The sequence below is a fragment of the Propithecus coquereli genome, unplaced genomic scaffold (genome assembly GCF_000956105.1).
Source record: "Propithecus coquereli isolate 6110/MARCELLA unplaced genomic scaffold, Pcoq_1.0 Scaffold1, whole genome shotgun sequence".
Lineage (NCBI taxonomy): Eukaryota > Metazoa > Chordata > Mammalia > Primates > Indriidae > Propithecus > Propithecus coquereli.
Window position 1 is genome coordinate 20,627,410 of NW_012133857.1, and position 19,921 is coordinate 20,647,330.

At 47.3% G+C, this 19,921-nt stretch overlaps 1 protein-coding gene across 2 annotated transcripts in view; it reads right to left on the reverse strand.

The window, feature by feature from the left end:
- The window catches only part of ACOX2 (acyl-CoA oxidase 2, branched chain), a 28,602-nt gene extending 24,278 nt beyond the window's left edge, over positions 1-4,324 (reverse strand). Inside the window, exons 1-5 of one of the 2 annotated variants that reach the window (XM_012638680.1) lie at positions 4,247-4,324; positions 2,198-2,380; positions 1,620-1,776; positions 1,255-1,406; positions 739-846 (exon numbers count right to left, since the gene is read on the reverse strand). In XM_012638680.1, the coding sequence (XP_012494134.1) occupies positions 739-846; positions 1,255-1,406; positions 1,620-1,776; positions 2,198-2,357 (577 nt within the window). In that variant the 5' untranslated portion in view covers positions 2,358-2,380; positions 4,247-4,324. The remainder of the gene's footprint in view (positions 1-738; positions 847-1,254; positions 1,407-1,619; positions 1,777-2,197; positions 2,381-4,246) is intronic. The other variant, XM_012638690.1, reaches the window with a different exon arrangement.
- Positions 4,325-19,921: the final 15,597 nt, after the last annotated feature.

Consider the following 19,921-nt stretch of genomic DNA (forward strand, 5'->3'; position numbering starts at 1 on the left):
GCCTCTCTCTCTCTCTCTCAATCCCCCCTCTGTATCTCACCTCTCTGTCGCTCCCCTGCTCTAGCTGGACTCCTCACATTTGTTTTCTTTATTTTTTTCCGCACAAGGCATTCACCGACTGGGTCCCCAAGTGCCCCAGATGTGTCCTCAGAGGTGAATTCTCAAGTCTGAGGAAGGAGGACCCCCTCCTGGGGGCTTGGAAAACCATTCAGCCTCGGGACGCTTGATGTGGCCGCCACCTGGTGGCCATAGGGGGAGGTACGGCGTGTGTTGGGGAGTTGCCCGATGGGCGCTGGTGGCGGGAGTGAGCCTTTCTGGGCGTGTGCAGCAAGGAGAAGGAGGGTGCTTTTCTCACGAACTGTAATCGCAGGGCCTGGGCTCCCGCTGGTGGCAACTTCATCATTAACTCGGGAGATGAGAGGAACTGGGGTCGTGGGGAGGGCCTGGCGCTAGGCCAAGTGTGTGTGTGTGTGTGTGTGTGTATGTGTGTGTGTGTGAGGCCTTGTTCCTCATCCCCCCAAATTTGGGTGTGTTTTGTCCTCTACTTCAAAGTTCCCTTGGGGACCTCCCAGTGACTCACTATTTTACAGAGTGAGGACCTGAGGCTCAGGGAGGGGAATCGACTTGCCCCAGGTCGCCCGCCTAGAATAGGAAATCAACCTGAGGTCTGTGGACATCAAAGCTAGTGCCACTCTGCCCTCCAACTTTGTTCTCCTTGGGGGATGGATGGATACTCACGGTCCCCAGGCCACCATTTGGTGGCAGTTATCGTGGGGCTGTGTATCACAAACTCCTGGGTGGCTGCGTCATAGGTGGCTTCGGTCTCCAGGCCCTGAAGGTATGTCCCTTGGGATCAAGAAGGGGAGTTAGACATTGGGCCTAGATGGGTTCTTACCTGGGAAGTGGCTTCCAGGTGGCCCTGGAACTCTCAGGCACCAGCCCAGTATGGAGTAAGGGCCGGCTCCCAGCTACACTTGCAGGCATTTCTCCCCGTTCGTCCATGGGCTGTGTGCGGGACACACAATCCCTGTGGCCATTCCATGACAAGGGATGGATGCTGATGTTTCCAGAAGGCATCACTTGCCCCACTGGTAGCTCATACAATGTTTGTGCAAATTAGAAAAAGACCCTTGACTGCCATCTACTGGAAATTCTCCTATTAAATACATAAATCTATGACTACCAACATGTGAATGGGCCCTCTGGAGTTGTGCAGCGCACACCTAAACACTGCATGCGACAGCCTGCACTCACCGTGTCCCAGTTCTGTCTGGGCGTATGTTACGATGACCTGGCACGTTTTGCAGAGTGGCTCCCATTTGGCAATCTGTTCCTCCGAGCCCAGGCTCCTGAGGGCTTTCAGGAAGACTGTGTTCAGACCTAACACTGTGTCTCCAGACAGGGATCTATGGAGGAGAGATGCTGTGGTTGAGTAGCCTATGGGAGACAGGGGCCCGGGAACCCCCAGCCGGGGTAGAGCACAGGAGGGAGGGGGCACCTGGCATCCTGCTTTCCCAGCCAGTACTGCCTTTGTTGGGGAAAGTGGCTCATGGGCCTGGGGTGGGAGGAACGTTCCAGGAGATCCCAGGTAGGTTCCTCTAGGAATCAGGAGTCAGCACCTGTAAGCGTAGATTACTTCCTCTTCCGACCAGCCCAGGCTCTGTGTCAGCATGCGGATGTGGAATGTCTTCCGCATGGCAGCCTCGTAAAGCTCATTCTGGGTCATGAAATAGTTATCCTTATAGCTAAACTCTGGGTCATTGTGGATGATGCTCTCTGCAGGGGACAGAGAACAAGAGGGCTTAGGGACCTGGGTGAGGTTTCTGACACCTTCAAATCTTCCCACTCACTTGCTTCATGGACCTGGAAAGAAAGTCAGATGTTATTGTCATTTTATAGGTGAGACAACTGAGGACCAGAGGTGGGAGAATGATTTGCCTGAGGTTACAAAGCTATGCAGTGTAGAATTTTAAAACCAGCATCCAGGTCTTCTGCTGCCTAGGTCTTTTCTACCCCTTAGATGAGCTCAGGGAACAGTGGCATGTTACGAGTGTCTTTACCGTCCAAAGGAATGAATCTCTAACAGTGGGATTTCGAGGGCAAAGTTTATTTGAAGGCAGGACTGCTAATGAAGGACTCTCCTCCAAGCAAAGCATGGGGCATAAAGCAGATGCTCCATTCCTCAGCCTCCCCTTACCAACTTTCCTCCGGCGCGCGGTGTTCTGGGCACCTCCGTCAAGGATGTTGGTGAGCCGTTCCACTTCGAAGGACTGTGTGCGCCTCTCGCTGTCTATGTCGGGATGCACTTGCCCGCTCCAGGTGTCCCCCAACGAAACTCGGTGCACTGGGCTGCTCATCCTGTCCTGGGTCTGCCTGGTAACTGAGGAGAGACACTTCTGGTCTGGCTGCTCTGGAGGTCTGCTCTGAGCGTTGGGCGCTGCAAAGAACTTGTGTGTGGGAGGAAGTGTCCCGGGCCAGGTGTCAGCCAGGGGCTGCTGGGTGGAGAAAAGCTGAGTGCCACTCCACGTCCGCACTCTCTCTGGGGCACTGGCTGTGGACCAGGCGTGGTATGCAGTCCTCGCTCAAGCATTGCCTGGGGAAATCCTCATGCAAAGTCAAGGAAGGTGACACATGAAGAGAACAATCCCAGCAAGGTTAAGTGAGTGGCCCCTAGCCACACAGCTGGAGGTGGCCAAGAGTCTATGTCCACACAACAGCCCCACTGTGGAGGCTTTCGGGGGGGAAAGTTTTGGGCTCATTTAGCCCTGTTTCTGTGAGCCCTGTGGGGGTACCATGGAGCTGAGGGGAGGAAGCCTGCTCCCTGTCTGGGAAGTGTTCCCCTGGAGCCCCTGGGTATCCCCGAAGCCAGGGTGGGTGCCGCCTCCTTCACAGCAAATCCTTGGCCGCAGCGAGGCAGCCCCTAGGTGCCGTCCATCCTTCTTCTCCAGTCTCTGAGATCCGTCTGCTCCTGCCCATCTCCTTGGCTACCGCTCAGGCCTCTGCCATCTCTTGCCTGGCTTCCACATCCCTCTTATCTGCTCCCAGCTGCCAGCGTGAGCTCTTGAACTGCAGGTCATGTTTTCCTCCCCTCTTGGGATGTGCTCCTTGGTACCCACTGTTTGTGGAACGGAGCCCGCCTGCCTCTCTCCTGTGTCAGCTCACCCTCATCCCGGGCTCCACTCACTCTCCTCCTACCCTTCGCCCCTGCGGTTCCCTCCGGCCAAGGCTTAGCGCCCCCGTGTTCCTAGTGAGCCCCAGCTTCCAGGGACCCCTCCTCCATGACACCCTCCTGATGGCAGTACCCGGGGAGAACCCAGGACCTCTTTCGTGCCCCCACTGGGTGCTATTAGTGTTAGGGACAAGTTCATATTTAGTGACATGTCCCTCCCCCAAGGCAGTGAGCACCCCGGAGCCCACTCTGCGTGTCTAGATCGCAGGAGGCATGCCGTAACTCTTTCTGCCAGCTGCCACTTTTTGATTTCCCTTTTTCCTCACCTCACCCCTGCAATGCACCATGGTTCTTACCATTATAGAGAGGATGTGGGCCTTGGGGAGGGAGGAGACTTTGTGAGGTCAGGCAGACATGTAGCAAGTGGCGTTCATATGCAAGTCAGGACTGCAGGGGTGCTGGCAGGGAGCCCCATCTTCTGCCCCTGGGTCCCCTGCAGGCCCCACCTTACCAGCTTCTCTCCTCGCGCCCCTCTTCTCTGCCCCTCGCTCTCTGCACTGTGCCTGCTCCTGCTCCTGCCTCCTTGCTGTTCCCGAACACCCCAGGCCTCCCTGCTCCGCCAGCCTTGGCTGGGGCTGCGCCCTTTGCCCAGAACACCCTGCCTCGGATGCCATCTCCACTCCCGGTGTCCCACATCAGTGTCACCTCCACCTCTCAGTGACCACCTTCTTCGAAATCCCAAGCCCCTCCCCGGGTGTACCCAGTCCCCTTCACGCTGCCGTACTCTTTTTGTTTTCACTGATCACCTTCTAAGATACGAGATAATTCACTCACTTACTATGTTTTCGTTTACTGCTGTCTCCTCCCTACTAAAACAGAAACGGGAAGAGGGCCAGGACCTCTGTCTCAGCCATGCTGTGGCCCTAAGTCCTGCTTCAGGGCCTGGCTCCCTGGGTGCCCAGTGAAGGAAGCAGTGCTCAGTCAGTAGGAGCCGTCCCAGGGGCCATTCCTGGGACGGGCCAGTCCCCAGGGGTCTCCCAGCCCCTCCCTGCCCTGGGCATGGCTCTCTCGACTCACCTCTGTCCTGTGCTGGCACTGTAGGCTCAGGCTGGCCTCTCCTCAACTGCAGACCTAGGCCTCCAGCAGGCTGGCTGCCCAGCCCCTCTCTCCTCCCACCAGGGGGCTGGGACACCGAAGTCCAAGGGTGGCCACTGCCAGGCGAGCTCTCAGCCCGCATGGCGGGGCTCACTGAGTTTCCCTCCTTCCTCCCCGCCTCCCTGGGTGGGTGTGCTGTGCTGTGCAGGGCTGCCCTGGGAGGATTGCCTTGAAGGTGCAGCCCTTCCGTCTCAAAGCCGGGGCTTCCTTTGAGACTACTTGTACTTGTGTACGCCAGCCAGCCGTGTTTCCAAAGTGAAGTCCCTGTCTTTGCCACCTTTCCTGGTCTTTCATCCTGTGCCCTTCAGGGACTCAAGCTGTTAACGCGTGAACTTAATAGGCTCCCCTCAGGTGGTCTTTGTGCGAAAGTGTTGCTCTGTAAGGTGAATGATTTTCTTCTCTCCCCATGTTTCTGCTTTAAAATTTGACTTTTCTTATGCTTAGCATTACCTGACATTCCCTGGACAAATTTTGTGGAGCACCTGCCATGTGTCAGGCTGTGCGTTGTGTGCGACCCAGAGGGGAGTCGCGTCTCCTCTCCGTGAGTGGGATGAGAGGCTTAGAGGTTCCCTCACTTCCATGCATAACAACCCTGGGAAGTAGGATGCAGCCAGCCCCTCACCCCCCTACCCTGTTTTGCAGGTAAGGAAATAAGCTCAGGGAGGGGATGTTGCTTTGCTCAGGTTTGCACAATAAGTGTTAATAGATTATAGAACTGGAATTTCAACCAGGTTCTGAGGACAAAGATCGGCTCTTGTGCAAGACTGGGAAAGAAATCAGGAGACACCCACTGGCCAGTAGGAGACTGAGGCTCCTCTCCTGGCAGGATTTCTGAGACATGGTGACTCTAGGCAGGTGTCCTCGCTCCTGGGCCTCGGCCTCCCCATCTGTGATATGGGGCCTTTGCTCACTAAGGGGCCTTGCTGCTCCCCACTGTATCCCCAAGGTGGTGGCTAGCTTGTGTGTGCGGGAAGAGGCAGGACCTGTCACACAGCCTGCAGGCTTATCACCTAGTAGGTCCTGCTGGGACGGTGGAGGTTGGACCCTGGCAGTCCCCGTTGCTGTGGATAGTGGCTACACAGGGTGGTGGTTTCAGGGAAGGTGGCCTTGACCCCACTGTTTGGAAGTGAAAGTTCTGGCTTCCAATCTGGCCTCTGCCAAGGATTTGTGTTCTCCCTAACCGCGGGCAATTACTTTCTTTCTGCCAGAGTTTCCACATCTTAATAAACTCCCCATGTCTAAATTGTTTCTTCACCAACTTTGTAGCTGACCCTGCTCTATGCGTTTTGGATGTGATCATTTTGATTTGTTGCACTCGACTATCGAATTCTGTAGCTTAAAAAGGTTTTTTTTTTAATTATGCAAAATTTCAAACCTGTATGAAAGTAGAGAAAAAAAAATATAATGAACCCACATGTACCTAACACCCTGCTTTGACAATTATCATCACGTCTCCTTGTTTTTTTTTTTAACTTTTTATTTTGAAATAACTTTCGACTTTCAAAAAGTTGCATAGTTCTTGTATATCCCTCACTGAGCTTCCTCTAATGTTCCTCTAATGTTAATATCTTATATGGTTCAACTTTGAAACTAAGAAATTAACATTGATGCAATGCTGTTACCTAACGTGTCAGAGGTTACCCAAGATCAATCTCAGGTTCAATGATTTGCTAGAAGGACTCACAGAACGCAGAAACTGTTATACTTATGCTCATAGTTTATTATGCAGTGAAAGTGAAGTGGAAGATTGGAAAATTCCACTAAAGTGGAATTCTTAGAAATTCCACTACCGGGCTTTTCCCCTTGCGATCCTTACCTGGGCCCCCTCCTTACCTGTGACCTTCCCTTCCTAAATCACCTGTAGCAATTAGTGCACCAAGCTGTAAAGTGGCTCAGGACCCTGCCTCACTAAAGTCAACCCTGTTGTAGCTGTGCCCCTCCTCCTTAAGCAGAGTGTATAAAAGACTGCAATGCTCTTTGTCTGGTGCTCAGAATTTGGGGAGAGCAAATTCCCCTCTGAGCTTTGCTGGCCGGCATGTAAAACCTGTATTGCCAAAATCTCTGCTTGTGTCTCTCGGTCTATTCTCTGTCAGCCCTGCCGTAACAAAAGGATACCTATTAGAATCAACCAAAGAAAAAGGTGCATAATGTGGCGTCCAGGAGAGAGCAGGCTGAGCTTCCATTTGTCTTCTCCCAGTTGTCGTACCGGCAGCATTCAATTATCCCAGCAACGATGTGTCACAATATGCATGCAGTACCGACAACTAGGCAAGCTCCAGAGTTGTTAGAGTTTGTCACAGGGCATGGGATGCTGGTGTAGCGACCTTAGTTATTGGGTCTCCAGCTCTCCAGAGGGCAAACTGATACAGCGTGGCCCAAGGAACTACTATAAATCACATCGTTAGTAAACTGCCTGTCAAGGCCCAAGGCTCCGCGTATACAAAGACACTCTTTTCAGGTAGGATGTTTCCCGAGCTCAGAGGTTATCTCCAGGGAGCTGTGAGGGCCAGTCCTGTCTTTGGAATAGGCAGGGTTTAAAATACTGCTGAGTTTTGTTATCCGGTTGTTTTGTAGATCCTTTGTTTCTTTCTTCCTCTCTTGTTGTCTTCCTTTGTGATTAGATAATTTTCTGTAGTGGTGTGCTTTGATTTCTTTTCATCTTTTGTGTATTTACTATAGGTTTTTGTTTGTGGTCATCACGAGGCTTGAAGGACGGATGTGACTGGGGCAGGGGTCCTAGGAGCTAGTTGTTTGAAAAATAATTTATTACAAGCAGCTCTTCTGGTCCACTTACTTATTCCCCATGGAGAAACTGTCTATAAAACCCAAGGCTTTCCTCTCCCTCAGTGTGGACACTTTTTCGCCTCCAACCATCTGCACCCAGACACGCAAAATAAACAGCGTTTTGCTACATATAAGGCTTTGTGTGTCTTTACCTCGGCTCCGGACCTAACAAGGCTTACATAAAACATCTTACAGTTTTAACCAGCTATTTTAAGCTGATAGCTTAACTTCAACCACAGAAAAAGACTCTGCACTTTTACTACTCCCTCGACATTGTATGTTTTTTAAAAAAATTATTTTTATTTTAGAAATGTTTATTGGTACGTAATAGTTGTGCATATTTGGGGGATACATGTGACATTTTTTTTTTTTTTGAGACAGAGTCTCACTGTGTTGTCCAGGCTAGAGTACCGTGGCGTCAGCCTAGCTCACAGCAACCTCAAACTCCTGGGCTCAAGCGATCCTCCTGCCTCAGCCTCCCGAGTAGCTGGGACTACAGGCATGCGCCACCATGCCCGGCTAATTTTTTCTATATATTTTTAGTTGGCCAATTAATTTCTTTCTAATTTTAGTAGAGACGGGGTCTCGCTCTTGCTCAGGCTGGTCTCGAACTCCTGAGCTCAAACAATCCGCCCGCCTCGGCCTCCCACAGAGCTAGGATTACAGGCGTGAGCCACCGCGCCCGGCCCTTATTGTGGTTTTGATTTGCATTTCCCTGGTGATTAGTGATGTTGGGCATATTTTCATATATCTGTTGGCCATTTATATGTCTTCTATTGAGGAATGTCTATTAAGATCTTTTGCCCATTTAAAAATCAGATTATTTATTTTATTGTTATCCAGTTGTTCGAGTTCCTTCTATATTCTGGTTGTTAATCCATTGTCAGGTGGGTAGTTTGCAAAAATTTTCTCCCATTCTGAGGTTGTCTCTTCACTTTGATAATTGTTTTCTTTGCTGTACAGAAGTCTTTTATTTTTTCTTTTTTCTCCTCTGTGTATTTTCCAATAGCCTGTTTTCAAGATTACTGATTCTGTCTTCTGCTTGGTTCATTCTATTGTTGGGAACCTCGAATGCATTTTTCAGCTCAGCAAATGTATTTTTCAGTTCTGGAATTTCTGTGATCTTTAAAAAAATTATTATTTTAATCTCTTTGTTAAACTTCTCTGTTAAATTTCTTAATTACTCCTCTGTGTTATTTTGGAGTCTGTTGAGTTTTCTTAGAATTGGTATTTTGAATTCTTGATCTGAGCACTCACACATTGCTGTCTACATTTGGGAGGTCATTTTTCCGTTTGTTGTTTTTTTTAATGAACACATGTCTATGGACCCAAATTGAAGGAATAGTTATTTGTTACACTTTTCTCTGTCTGTATTGTTTTGGTCTTTCTAGGGTATGTCTGCTTATAAGTTCTTTGCAGTGACTTTGAGTCCCCTAATCCTAGATCACTGCCTTTTTTCCAGCATTAGATGGTGTCTTAAACCCAGGTTTGCGTTGGCTCTCACAAATGTTCAGAGCACTACCCATCCTGGATGGAGGTGTCCCAGAGGAGATGCCCTGGCTGTGAGGGAAGGCTGGCTAGGGGTTTGTGCCTAGAGGCCCATGGAGCCTGTCTCCTATAGTATGGTGCTGCTCAGCAGCCACTCTGATTTGGTATCTCCTTTGGCTGAGGTAAAGAGCAGAGTTTCCTGATCTGGGGTTTTTAGTTCCACCTCTCCCCTTTGTCTTTAGCTGCCCCCAGGGTTTTTTTTCCTATAGACGCTTGCACTGCTTCCTGTTGGTGGAGGCAGGAATGATTTTCCTGCAAGGGAACCCAAGATGATGGGGAACCTGGCTGTCCACCTTGGTCTCACTTTTTGCAGTGTAGAAACCATGAGTCAGGGAGGAATTTTTCACATGCAGTGCCTGGAAGATTGGGAGAAGTGCATTGTGGATAGAGAAGTCCATTTTTCTTACCACCTGCTCAGAGTTTTTCACTTCTCTATGGTCCCAGGGATTGTCTCAGCCTCAGATTTGAGTTCTGGGATGTTGTTGATGATAATCTTGGTGCTGGATATCTGTTTTTGAGTTTCTGTGGGGGAGAGTAAAGTCAGATTTCTTCTACTCCACCATTTTGGTAACATCACTCTATTTTATGTTTTTGATGTCATGATTTGCATCTTTTTATATTGTGTATCCCTTAACAAGTTATAGTAGCTATAATTATTTTTTAATAGTTTTGTCTTTTAACCTTCATACTAAAGATGTAAGTGATTTAGACACCACCATTACAGTATTGGAGTAGTCTGAATTTGAACTATGTACTTACTTTCAGCAGTGAGTTTTGTACTTTCATATATTTTCATGTTAGTAACATGAAAACATAGGAAAATCTTTTTCTTTCAGCTTGAAGAACTCTCTTCATTTCTTTTAGGGCAGGTCTAGTGGTGATGGACCCCTTCAGCTTTTGTTTGTCTAGGAAAGTCTTTATTTCTCCTTCATTTCTGAAGGGCAGCTTTTTGTATTCTTGGTTGGCAGGTTTTTTTTTCCTTCAGCACTTTGAATATATCATCCCACTCTTTCCTGGCTTGTAAGGTTTTTGCTGAGAAATCTACTGATAGCTGTATTGGAGTTCCCTTGTGTGTAATATGCTCCAGCTGTTTTCAGGATCTTCTCTTTGTCTTTGATTGCTGACAGTTTGATTATAATATATCTTGGTGTATCTTATTTGAATTAAACCTAATTGAAGAACTTTGAGCTGGATATTTATATCTTTCCTCAGATTTGGGAAGTTTTCTGTCATTATTTTGCTCCTCTGGGAACCCATAATACATCTATATTGGTTCACTTGATGGTGGCCCATATTTAATTTTCACTTGGAATGTTTTCTGTGTATAGTGTAAAGTATAGATCTAAATTAGTTCTTTCTTAATATTGTTATTCTCTTAAAGAAAAATTTAATTTTTTTGTAGAACAAATTCATTTGCTGAATGAACGAATAAATATTGAAGAGTATTATGTTGCTCTTAGCATTTCACATATTAACTTCTTATATTTGCTTGATTCTATTTTGGAAATATCAATTCTGTGTCAGTGGTTCATTATTTCTGCCTTGATATCATGTGGTTTTATAATTATCCTATTGTTATATTGTTTGAAATTTTAAAATTTAGTAGAGTTGAGCCCATAATTCATGTGCATATACCTATCTCTCTCTTTGTCTCACTGTAATTTTTAAAATTTTTCATCTTTTGGTATCTTTACCTGCTTATTCTTCTAGATGAATTTCTGTAGTGGACATCTACTATTTTTGCCTGCTCAGCAATTCTACTCCTTATTCTGGTAAGCAAATCCTTCTTTCTTGTGAAGATGCCACATGCTTTGGGTGACATTTCTTCCTATCTCACTGGGGACAGATGGATGGACGTATGGCCCAAGCATGACCATGCATAATATCTCAACTCCCTGGTCCAAAGTGATTAGTTCAGGAATAAACACATGATCCAAGTTGAGCCAGAGACCCTCTTCTCTGACTGCCCACCCCCAAATGGTTCCTAGTTGGGATAGACTCTTTCTGCTGTGCTTGCTCAGTTGGATGGGTCAGGGGCTACCAGGAGTCATCTCATCCCCTACATGGAGAAACAGTGGTAAAGAGAGAGAGAGAGAGAGAGAGAATGAGAACTAATGCCATGAGACCCTGGATCCAGCCACACTTCTTGATTTTATACATATAAATTCCATTTTTTTCTTAAAATCAGTTTGAGTTGTATTTCTGTCATTGGACACCAAAGGAGTCTTGACTAATACAATTTCACTGTCTGTCAAAGTCTATGGGTATTTCCTGGGGCCTTAAAATCTAGTGAAGACTAAAATTTCCCTAGACTAATAGACAGATTTTACAATATCCGTTCATCTTCCCAATCTAGAGGAACACATTTGTCTCCATTCCCCACCCCCACAGTGTCTTTTATTCCTATTCGTGTTTTATTAACTTTCTTTGAATACATTACATTTTTGAGTTACATTAACATTCATGTCATTTATTGTTTAAAACATTATGTTGAACATTATCCTTTTTTCTAGCTGTGTCACTACAAGATTGGAATTCCATAGACTTTTGTGGAAAAGACGTCCATAGACGTCTTGTATTATTTCATTAGGCAGAATGAGCTAGACCATGCTGAAGTAATGAAGCACCTCCAAATCTGAGTGGCTAAATACAAATTTATTTCTTCCTTGTGCCAATTCCACTGCTGGCATGATAACCATCCTGGACAGCTGTCCTCTATGTGGTGACTTAGCGAGCCAGGCAGCTTTGATTTTGTGCCTCTTCCATCTTAACTCTAAGCCTCTGCACTTGCTGCTAAGGGGACAAGAGACACTTGAGGATCCCCTGGGGCTTCTCATTGCCTTAGTACAGAAGAGATCCTCGTCACACTTCTGCTCCTATTTAATTGACCAGAACTAGTCACTGGACTCTGCCTAAGGGCAAGGGGACTTGGAAGTGGACTGTTTCAACTCCCCATGTTACCAAAAGTTCAGCACTTGTCCACTAGGCTGAATCAGAAGGACAAGGACAAGTGGTTTGGGGAGAAGGAAAGGAAGACTTAGTAATTTGCTGGCAAATGAGGAGGATGAAAACTCTCGTCTTAAGGTGCCATCATCCTCCCTATACACAGAAATACAGAGCTTTTAAAGGGAAGGTTTTCAGTTTCCAGCTACTGCTGTTTAACTACAATTGATGGTTCTGATCCATCCCATCTCCAGCAAAGACTATCTTGTGACCTTCACCCAGACAATTCTGTTGAGCCATCTCCTATGGTATAAAGAACAAAGGACATTCCCCTGCCCTTCTGATTACTGGCCTGTGGCAGGGATGTAGGTTTTAATTCTCAAAAAGAGTGGGGGGTGAGTTTTAAAGAGACAACTTGTAGAACATTTTACCCTTTTTCAAGCTGTTCCTTCTGTTACATATTTCCCACTATAGATTTTACCCTTCCATATCTATGGGGGAGTGGCGACATAGTCATAGAGCTACTTCCTGCTGAATTGGGGTGATGTTTTAGATGGAAATTTTATGCTTATTTATGCCATTGCAAAACTTTGGCAGTAGATTTACAAAAACAGATAATGCAACAGATTACCAGGTGAAAAAAGGCATAAGCAATAATTATAGCTGTAAGGATTGATAAGGTGAAATGGAGGGGGATACCTGATGAGAGAGATTTTACCCCACTTAGTATTGAAGACACCAGTAGGACTGTGGGTCCTTACTGTTGCCTTGCACATAATGTCTGATACAGGGCTGGCAAGAAAGAACCATGGGATCTCTGAGTATGGAGCTATTGGTCACGTCCTGTTGGTTATCTGAGAGACCGGTTTATGCAAATTCAGAAATCATATACAGGAATACTTGCATTGAACAATGTCTAGGATGACAAACCCCAGCAGTGAGACAAATCAGTAGAAGAGGCGATAGCCCAGGAAATCCTTACTAAAGAGTTGTTTCTCCATCCTATAGACAGAACAAATAACCAAAGAAAGGTTAGTGAAAATATCAACATTTTCATTTTTTCTCCTTGTTAAACAGATACTTTAGATTGCCTAAAGGCTGGCCCATCCACTGGGGTCTTGGGACTTCTTCCATGAGACACCTCATTACTCTGGTATGATGGACCCAGCGTTTTTGCTTCTGATAATTTCAAGGTGGTGTGAGTTGTTAGAATCCCTTCAGAGGGTTCCTTCCACTTCTCTGCTTCCAACTGGGGTGCGGACCTGAAAGAGGCAAACTCATGCATGGTGGTTAGCATCTAACCCACTCATTTGACATATTGCTTTACTTTGCTTTCTTTATTCATGGTTATATTACCATGCTTACCTCAGGGTGCTGAGAAGGGTCTCCCATAAGCTATTTCTCAGGGGCTTAACTTAAGCCTGCTTCTAGGGGTTACCCTTATCTGGAGGAGGGCAAGCGGCAACACCCTATCCCACTTTAGATGGGTTTAATGCAATTTCCATTCTAGATGTAGGGCTTTGCTTACTTACTGGGTTACCTCTGCTACAAAGGAGGGTCCATTATCACTCTGTAGGGAGGAAAGGAGTCTATGAACATCTTGATGACCTGGGGATCTCTTAGTTCACTGTGTCCAGCTCCTTGGAAAAGTGGTTTACCAGGTTCCCACTGGGGTGGGGGTGTGTCTGCTCAAAGAAGCTCATGGGTGACCACAGGACATTGTGCAGCAGATCCAGGTGCAGACAGTGGGAAATAAACTGCCCCTCCCCCAATGGACACTGCCATGGAGTAGTCAAACACGGGGATATCTTGCAAAATGCACAGGGCTTCGTGGATGCTCAGATGGACTTTAGTGTGCTCCTGGATCCTGTTGACAATGGGACCATTGGTCCAGACGCTGAGCCAATAGTTAGAAGCCGGGGTGGCAACATGGTTACATGAGAAGAGGAAGATGCTCAGGAAGGAGAACAGTCTAATGGCCTTCATGTAGTCCCAGGACATGAATAGCTTGACCTTCCCTGTGTGAGCCTTGTCTGCCTCCATCAGCTTTCAGATCTCTTCCTTCTTGGCCCTGGCTTTTTGCAGCTTTGCCATGCTGCTGTGGTGCCCGCTGACATCCTCACTGTAGAAGGAGGAGCTGCTGAGCTGTCGCTGCAGCTGCCTGCCCACAGCGTCCATCACCAGCATTCCATTCTCCACCTGCTTGGCCTCTTTCCCTGGACTGCTAATGCCCATCATCCCTTTGTCCTCCAAGGCCTGTTCCTGTTCTATGCTGTTGTACATGTGCAGGAACTCAGCAGAGCCCCTGTCCCAGGCCAGCAGCTCCTGGTAGGAGCCCATCTTGGAGTGAGTTCCTTCAGAAGGATTCTGGTAACTTTGGACGCTATCTCTGTTTGGGTAGGATAAGTCTCTACACTGCCTGAAAAGGTGTCTACTAATACAAGGTTAGGCATCTGAGTGAAATTGCCAATAATTGGAACAGGGTCCTCTTAAATGAGGTCCCACCAAATCTATTAAGGCATCATGCCCCTAATGTGTGCATTCATGTAGGTGCCTCATAAGAGGTTCAACCAAAGCTTCGGGTAGGAGAACAAGTCCATGAGAATTCTGTCTCCATTTAGCTGTGTCATCCAAGTCTTTAGTTTTAAAGAGGCTCTAAATCTAGCCTAGCCAGTGTATCAAGGCCCTGAGGAACAGGTCACCTTCAGTGGCCTGATTTCTTTTTGTTCCTTGTGGTGAAAAGATCCCAATTTTGCTCTGGCATCAGCTGATCTGACAGATTCATCCTGTGAGAACAGACAGCATCCAGAACCTCTAAACAGTCATGCTGCAAAGGTTCATTCTCTTTGGCTGGTAGCAGGGTGGCAGGATTGAGAGTAGACACAGTCTTTAGTAACAACTCATAAGTAGCTGCTACTGCCCAGAGGCAAGGAGGTTATCCTTTCACAATATTGTTCAGTGGCTTTGACAAGCATGCCACTGGCCAAGGGATGTCTTCCAGCACCTGTACAAAGACTCCAAGGCTTATTCCTTGTCTTTCATGAATGTATAATTTAAATTCTTTCTGCAAGTCAGGCAACCCCAAGTTGCCCCAGCGCCCCAAGTTGGGGAAGCCATAGACTCTCCTTTAGTTTTTCAAAGGCATTTTTACAGTCTGTGGCCCAGATTAGAAGCTGCACAACTATCCCTTGAAGGGCCCCATATGAGAGCTTTGCTATTAGTCCAAAGTTTGGGATCCAGATGCTACAGAACCTTGCCATTCCTAGGAACCCATGCAGTTGCTGTGGGTTCCCTTGCTAATTTGGAATCCCAGATAAGTGACCTGCTGTTTGCAAATCTGTCCAATTGCAGGTTCCACAAGTCCCCAGTAAGCTTCCATCAAATAGGGCAGGAGAACCCTTTTAAACCCATGAGGCAACAAAGTCCAGCAATGCTGTGTGGCCACTCTAGTCCCAGGATCCTGCCATTCAAATGCACACGATGACAGTCTCCTGTATCTTTCACCAGCACTAATTGAATCCCCACTGTTAATTTCACCCAAGGCTCCTGTGGGGATATTTGGATTGGAGCCACTAGTGAGGCAGGGGGGCCCAGGAATCCTCCTTGGTCATCTGAGTCCTGTCCTTGAAAAAAACCATTTGCTGTCCTGGGTGTTTCTTATTACCTGGAGCCCTTTGCAGTCTTTGGAAGTGCTCTTTCCAATGTCCTTCCTTTTTACAAAAAGCACACTGTACATCAACATAGGGTGACATTTCCCACCCTTTCCTTTTTAACTGTCTCAGTGGATCCTGTCTGTTGTCCTTGCACAGTCAAGCCCCCTATCTGATATTGCTGTAATGGAAATTGCCCTGCCCCAGCTATAGGTGCCCTCTGGCCAAATTGAGTTCCTTGCCCGGTCTTAGAAGGAAGGACCATTCCACCCCTGACTCATAACCTAGTGGGTATAGGACTGAAGAATTAGTTCCAGTGGTGCCCTCCCCAGCCCCTCTCATGGTGCTGAGATGGTGGAGGTGGCAGGCGGCAGTTGCCCTGGGCTGGGCTCCGTGTGGGGCCTGCTTCCCAGGCCAGCTGCAGGTCTCTAGCAGGGGTTCCATCAGCGCATGGCTGAACCTGCAGTGCATTCCCGTGGATCACCCCAGCTGCAGCAGGCATCGCGGCCAACCCCGGGAGCTTGGCAGGCACAGGCATCTCCCTGCTGCATTGCATGAGCAGGTACTGGGGGCAGTCAGGTTGTGAGTGTTCCCCCTTCCACTGGGCCTGCCCCTGGGCTGCAGTTCCTCGCAGTGCCTCATCTCAGCCAGCACCTAGCAGCCGACCCAGAACTGGTGTGGATCAGGCAAATCTGACTATTTAATTAAGAAAAATTATCACAAAGGCCTGTGGTGGACTGGGCAGTGGGTAAAGGGCTTATGAGATTCAACTAGGTTAATCCCTCTCTGATTCTATCACCTGGCCTTTCAGCCTCTTTATTATGCAATTGCATGAAAGACTGTACATATGGGATCTTGTCCCATTTACCTGACCTTTGACAAAATAATTCCAATCGTAAGATAGTATAATAATTTAAGGTTTCATTCAACAGCCACTTCTCCTCACACTCTAGCACACACATTGGATTATAACAACACCATTCTCTTTTAGACATAGACTTATAGCTATAAGTTGGCCATTCAGCCAAGATTCTTCCCAAGGGACTTCCAGATGGAATAGAAGTGGAGCCTCCCATGTTGACAATCGGTAATGAGCACAACATGACAAGTAGACAACGCAGGAATCCCCAGAGCAAGTCATCTTAATGCCAAGGTCTTGCCAAACAAATGGGAACCCAACAAATGAGAACCAAATTCTCTCAAACAAGAACCATCGTCTCCCAATCCAAGGGGAATGAATTCCCCAGGTTCCCCAGTTGAAACAAAACTCACAAACAACAAGCAAAGACAATACAGGAAATCCCCAACACAAACAATTTCAAATGCCAAGGCCTTCCAAACAAATAGGAACCATCCAAACGAGAACCAAATTCTCAAATGAGAACCAGCATCTCCTAATCCAATGAATTCCACAGGTTCCCTGGGAACCATACAAACGAGCTCCAATTCCAAATCAGGTTCCCTAGTTCCACTCGACCATGACTTTCATCCCCAAATGGCACCTCCAAACAAATCCAAACAAAATGCCCTGCCTCAGAGCAGGAAGGTCCAAAAACCTCCCAAATGGGTGGAATCAAGGGTCTCAATGTGTATGCCAAGGAACTTAAAAAATGGCCAAGGCATCCGAACACCTCCCAAATCCACTTCCTTTTCCTCAACAAAGTTAAAGCTGGTTGGAACTGCGTCTAATCTGGAGAAGAGAGACAGGCCTTTCCTGGAGCTAATCAGGCTCCAGCAGCTGACGGTCCCTCACTCTCTTACCTGAAAAGTCAATGCTCCTATCCAGGGCTTGACCTGGGGCTTCTCCCTGCTTCTTCCAGCAGTCACAGAGTCCCATTCCACTGGGGCACTGACGGGCCCACCTAGGGATGCCAAATTCTGTTACAGAAAGTTCGGCACTTGTCCCTGAGGCTACTTCAGAAGAATGAGGACAAATGGTTTGAGGAGAAGGAAACAGAGGTTTATTCACTTGCTGGCAAATGAGGAGGAGACTCTCATCTTAAGGTGCCATCATCTTCCCCACAAACAGAAATACAGAGCTTTTAAGGGAGAGTTTTCCACTTCAGGCTATTGTTTAACTACGATTGATGGTTCTGATCCATCTAATCTCCAGTGAAGACAATCTCGTGACCTCTGCCCAGACCATTTGGTTGAGCCATCTCCTGTGGTATAAATAAAAAAGACACTCCACTGCCCTTTGAACTCTGGCAGGGATGTAGGTTTTAATTCCCAAAAAGAGTGGGGGTGAGTTTTAAAGAGACAACCTGTAAAACATTTTACCCTTCCTCAGGCCATCTCTCTGTTACACCCAGGGAGGAGAGGAGAACCAGACAGGGAAGCCTTGCCACACCCATGCTCTTGGCTTCCCTGGGTCTTGGGTCAATGCACACAATGTGTGATCACCCTTTAATCTGGAACACAGAACCAACACTCTGAATTTGTGGTTGACCCAGCATGTTGTTTAATGCTGGCAGATGGCTGGCAGGTATGTGGAGGGCATGATTTCAGCATCCCAGGATATGCTGGTCTGACTGTGCCCAGGCAGAAGGCCTCTGCCCCTGTAGCAGAAGAGTAATTCTCAGGAGTTGTTTTAAAATAGCAGTAAAAAGATTAGATAACATGGGGGCACTCAGAGCTGGAGTAAGAAGGCGTGCTGCGGCACTTCCCCAAAAAATAAGGACTAAGAGAAGGGCAGGGGGTCTTGAGGTGGGCCAGCCATGGGAGGGATGGATGCCAGACCAGCCTAGGGACTTAGAGAAATAAATGAGTGGGATAGGACTTGGAAGGGTCAGGTCAGTGAGAGAGATGAGGAGTGAAACCACGAGGGAAAGGGAAGACGATAATGAGTAACTTTTACTGAGTGTGGCCATGTGCCTGCACCAAACACTCGTTTGTTAACTCAGTGCTCTCAATGACGAGTGAGGCTGGTACTACTGGAACCTCCATTTGAAAGATGAAGGACTCAGAGATGTTAAGTATCTTGTCTAGGGTCACCCAACTGGGAGGTGGCAGAGCTGAATCCTCCCATCTGCCGCCAGAATCTGAAGTCTCTCTGCCCTTGTAGCCTTAACTCTTAACAGCTATGCTGGGCCACCTGTCAAGATATTACTAAAAGAGAGAGGGAGGGAGAAGGATGTTCCATCCCTGAAATGTGCCAGGCGCTGGGGCTAGGCATTTTGTGTCTACGGCATAGGACCTGCCAGGCCCACAGCAGGTACTCAATACGTGCTTCTCTCCTTCCTGCTCTTTACCTGAGATTCCTGGGCTGATGGCAGGGATGTGGACCCTGCGTTCCATTTGGCCACTGTCTTTTCTGAAAGCTGCAAGTGGAATGGGGCTGGGATTCTTGTCCCAGATTGGAATGGGCTGGGCCACTTGCTGGCAAGGAAGGAGGAAGGCCTTTGCCCTCGGCACGCTTGTAGAATGTTTCTGGTGACAGATGGGACAGCTTGAATGTGGATGCTTTGCAAAACACCGTTCTTGGCCCCCACCAGCAAGTGTTGCCAGGATAAAAAAGTCAGGCAGACGTGGGTTCTGATAAAATGGGGGTAATAAAAGTCTCAAGGGATTAAAGGAAATAAATCATATAAAGTGTTGAGTAAAGTCCCTGGCACAGACATTCAATATTCAATGAGTGTTGCTCTCATTACTCTTGTCACAGATGTGGGAAATGGAAAACGAGGTCCAACAAGTTGCCCAGGCTTGTGACAAATATAAGTGCAGAGCTGGGGCTTGAATCCAGGCCTGGGCCACAGAATTAGCCCCTCCCCCACACCCCCTGCAGGACCAGAGGTGAGCAGTTCACCTGGGATTTTAGCAACACAGAATCACATGAGGAATGCTCCTGCCTTTTCTGTAAAAATTCTGTTTTGAAAACAAAACATTATGCAATTAATGCTCCTTCTTGGGCATATCCGAGCTCTGATTACTCTTGGCATTTTGTTCTAAAAAGAAGTTTCTCTTTTCTGGCAAACTGGCATGATTGGTAACAGTAGAGGGCAGGAAAAAGAATTTTCCCTCAATCATCATGAGTTTCCAGTTGCGATGGACCCCTGTAACAAAAGACAGATTAACAAGAGAAAAAGAGTTTATTAACATGGGCAGTGTACATCTCATGGGAGAAACTGCAACGAACAGCGACTCAAAGCAGTGGCTCAGGACTCTGGCTTACGTAGCATCTTCAACAAAGAACAGTATGTTTGTGGAGAAAGCACAGGACAAAGGAAAGCAGGTTTAGGCTTCCAAGGACTGGAAACTGTGGGAAAGTAATATATGGGAGAAAATGAAAGGGGTGAGACTTGTTTGCAGGTCCCTCTGGTGCCGTCTCTGAGCGGGTGAAAGTCTAGAGTTGTCTCCAGTAAAGGAGAATTTATATCCTGCCTTTAGGCTGATAGGAGAGAGCTTTTCATGTGTGTTTGCTGCTTCTTAATTGCCTTCAGCTAAAAAATAATTTGTACGTCAAAGAGACTTATTTTGGGGTGACAAACTCTTCAACAGCCACTATAGGTTGAGTTCTTACTATATTCCAGGCAAATTACTTAACAAACAAAATCTCATTTAACACTGAATACCCTGTGAAAAGTACTTTGATGCCTGTTTCACGGTTTTGGAAATAGAAGCACAGTTTTTCCGAAAATTACAGCTAGTAGGTGGTGGAAGCCAGGATTGGAAG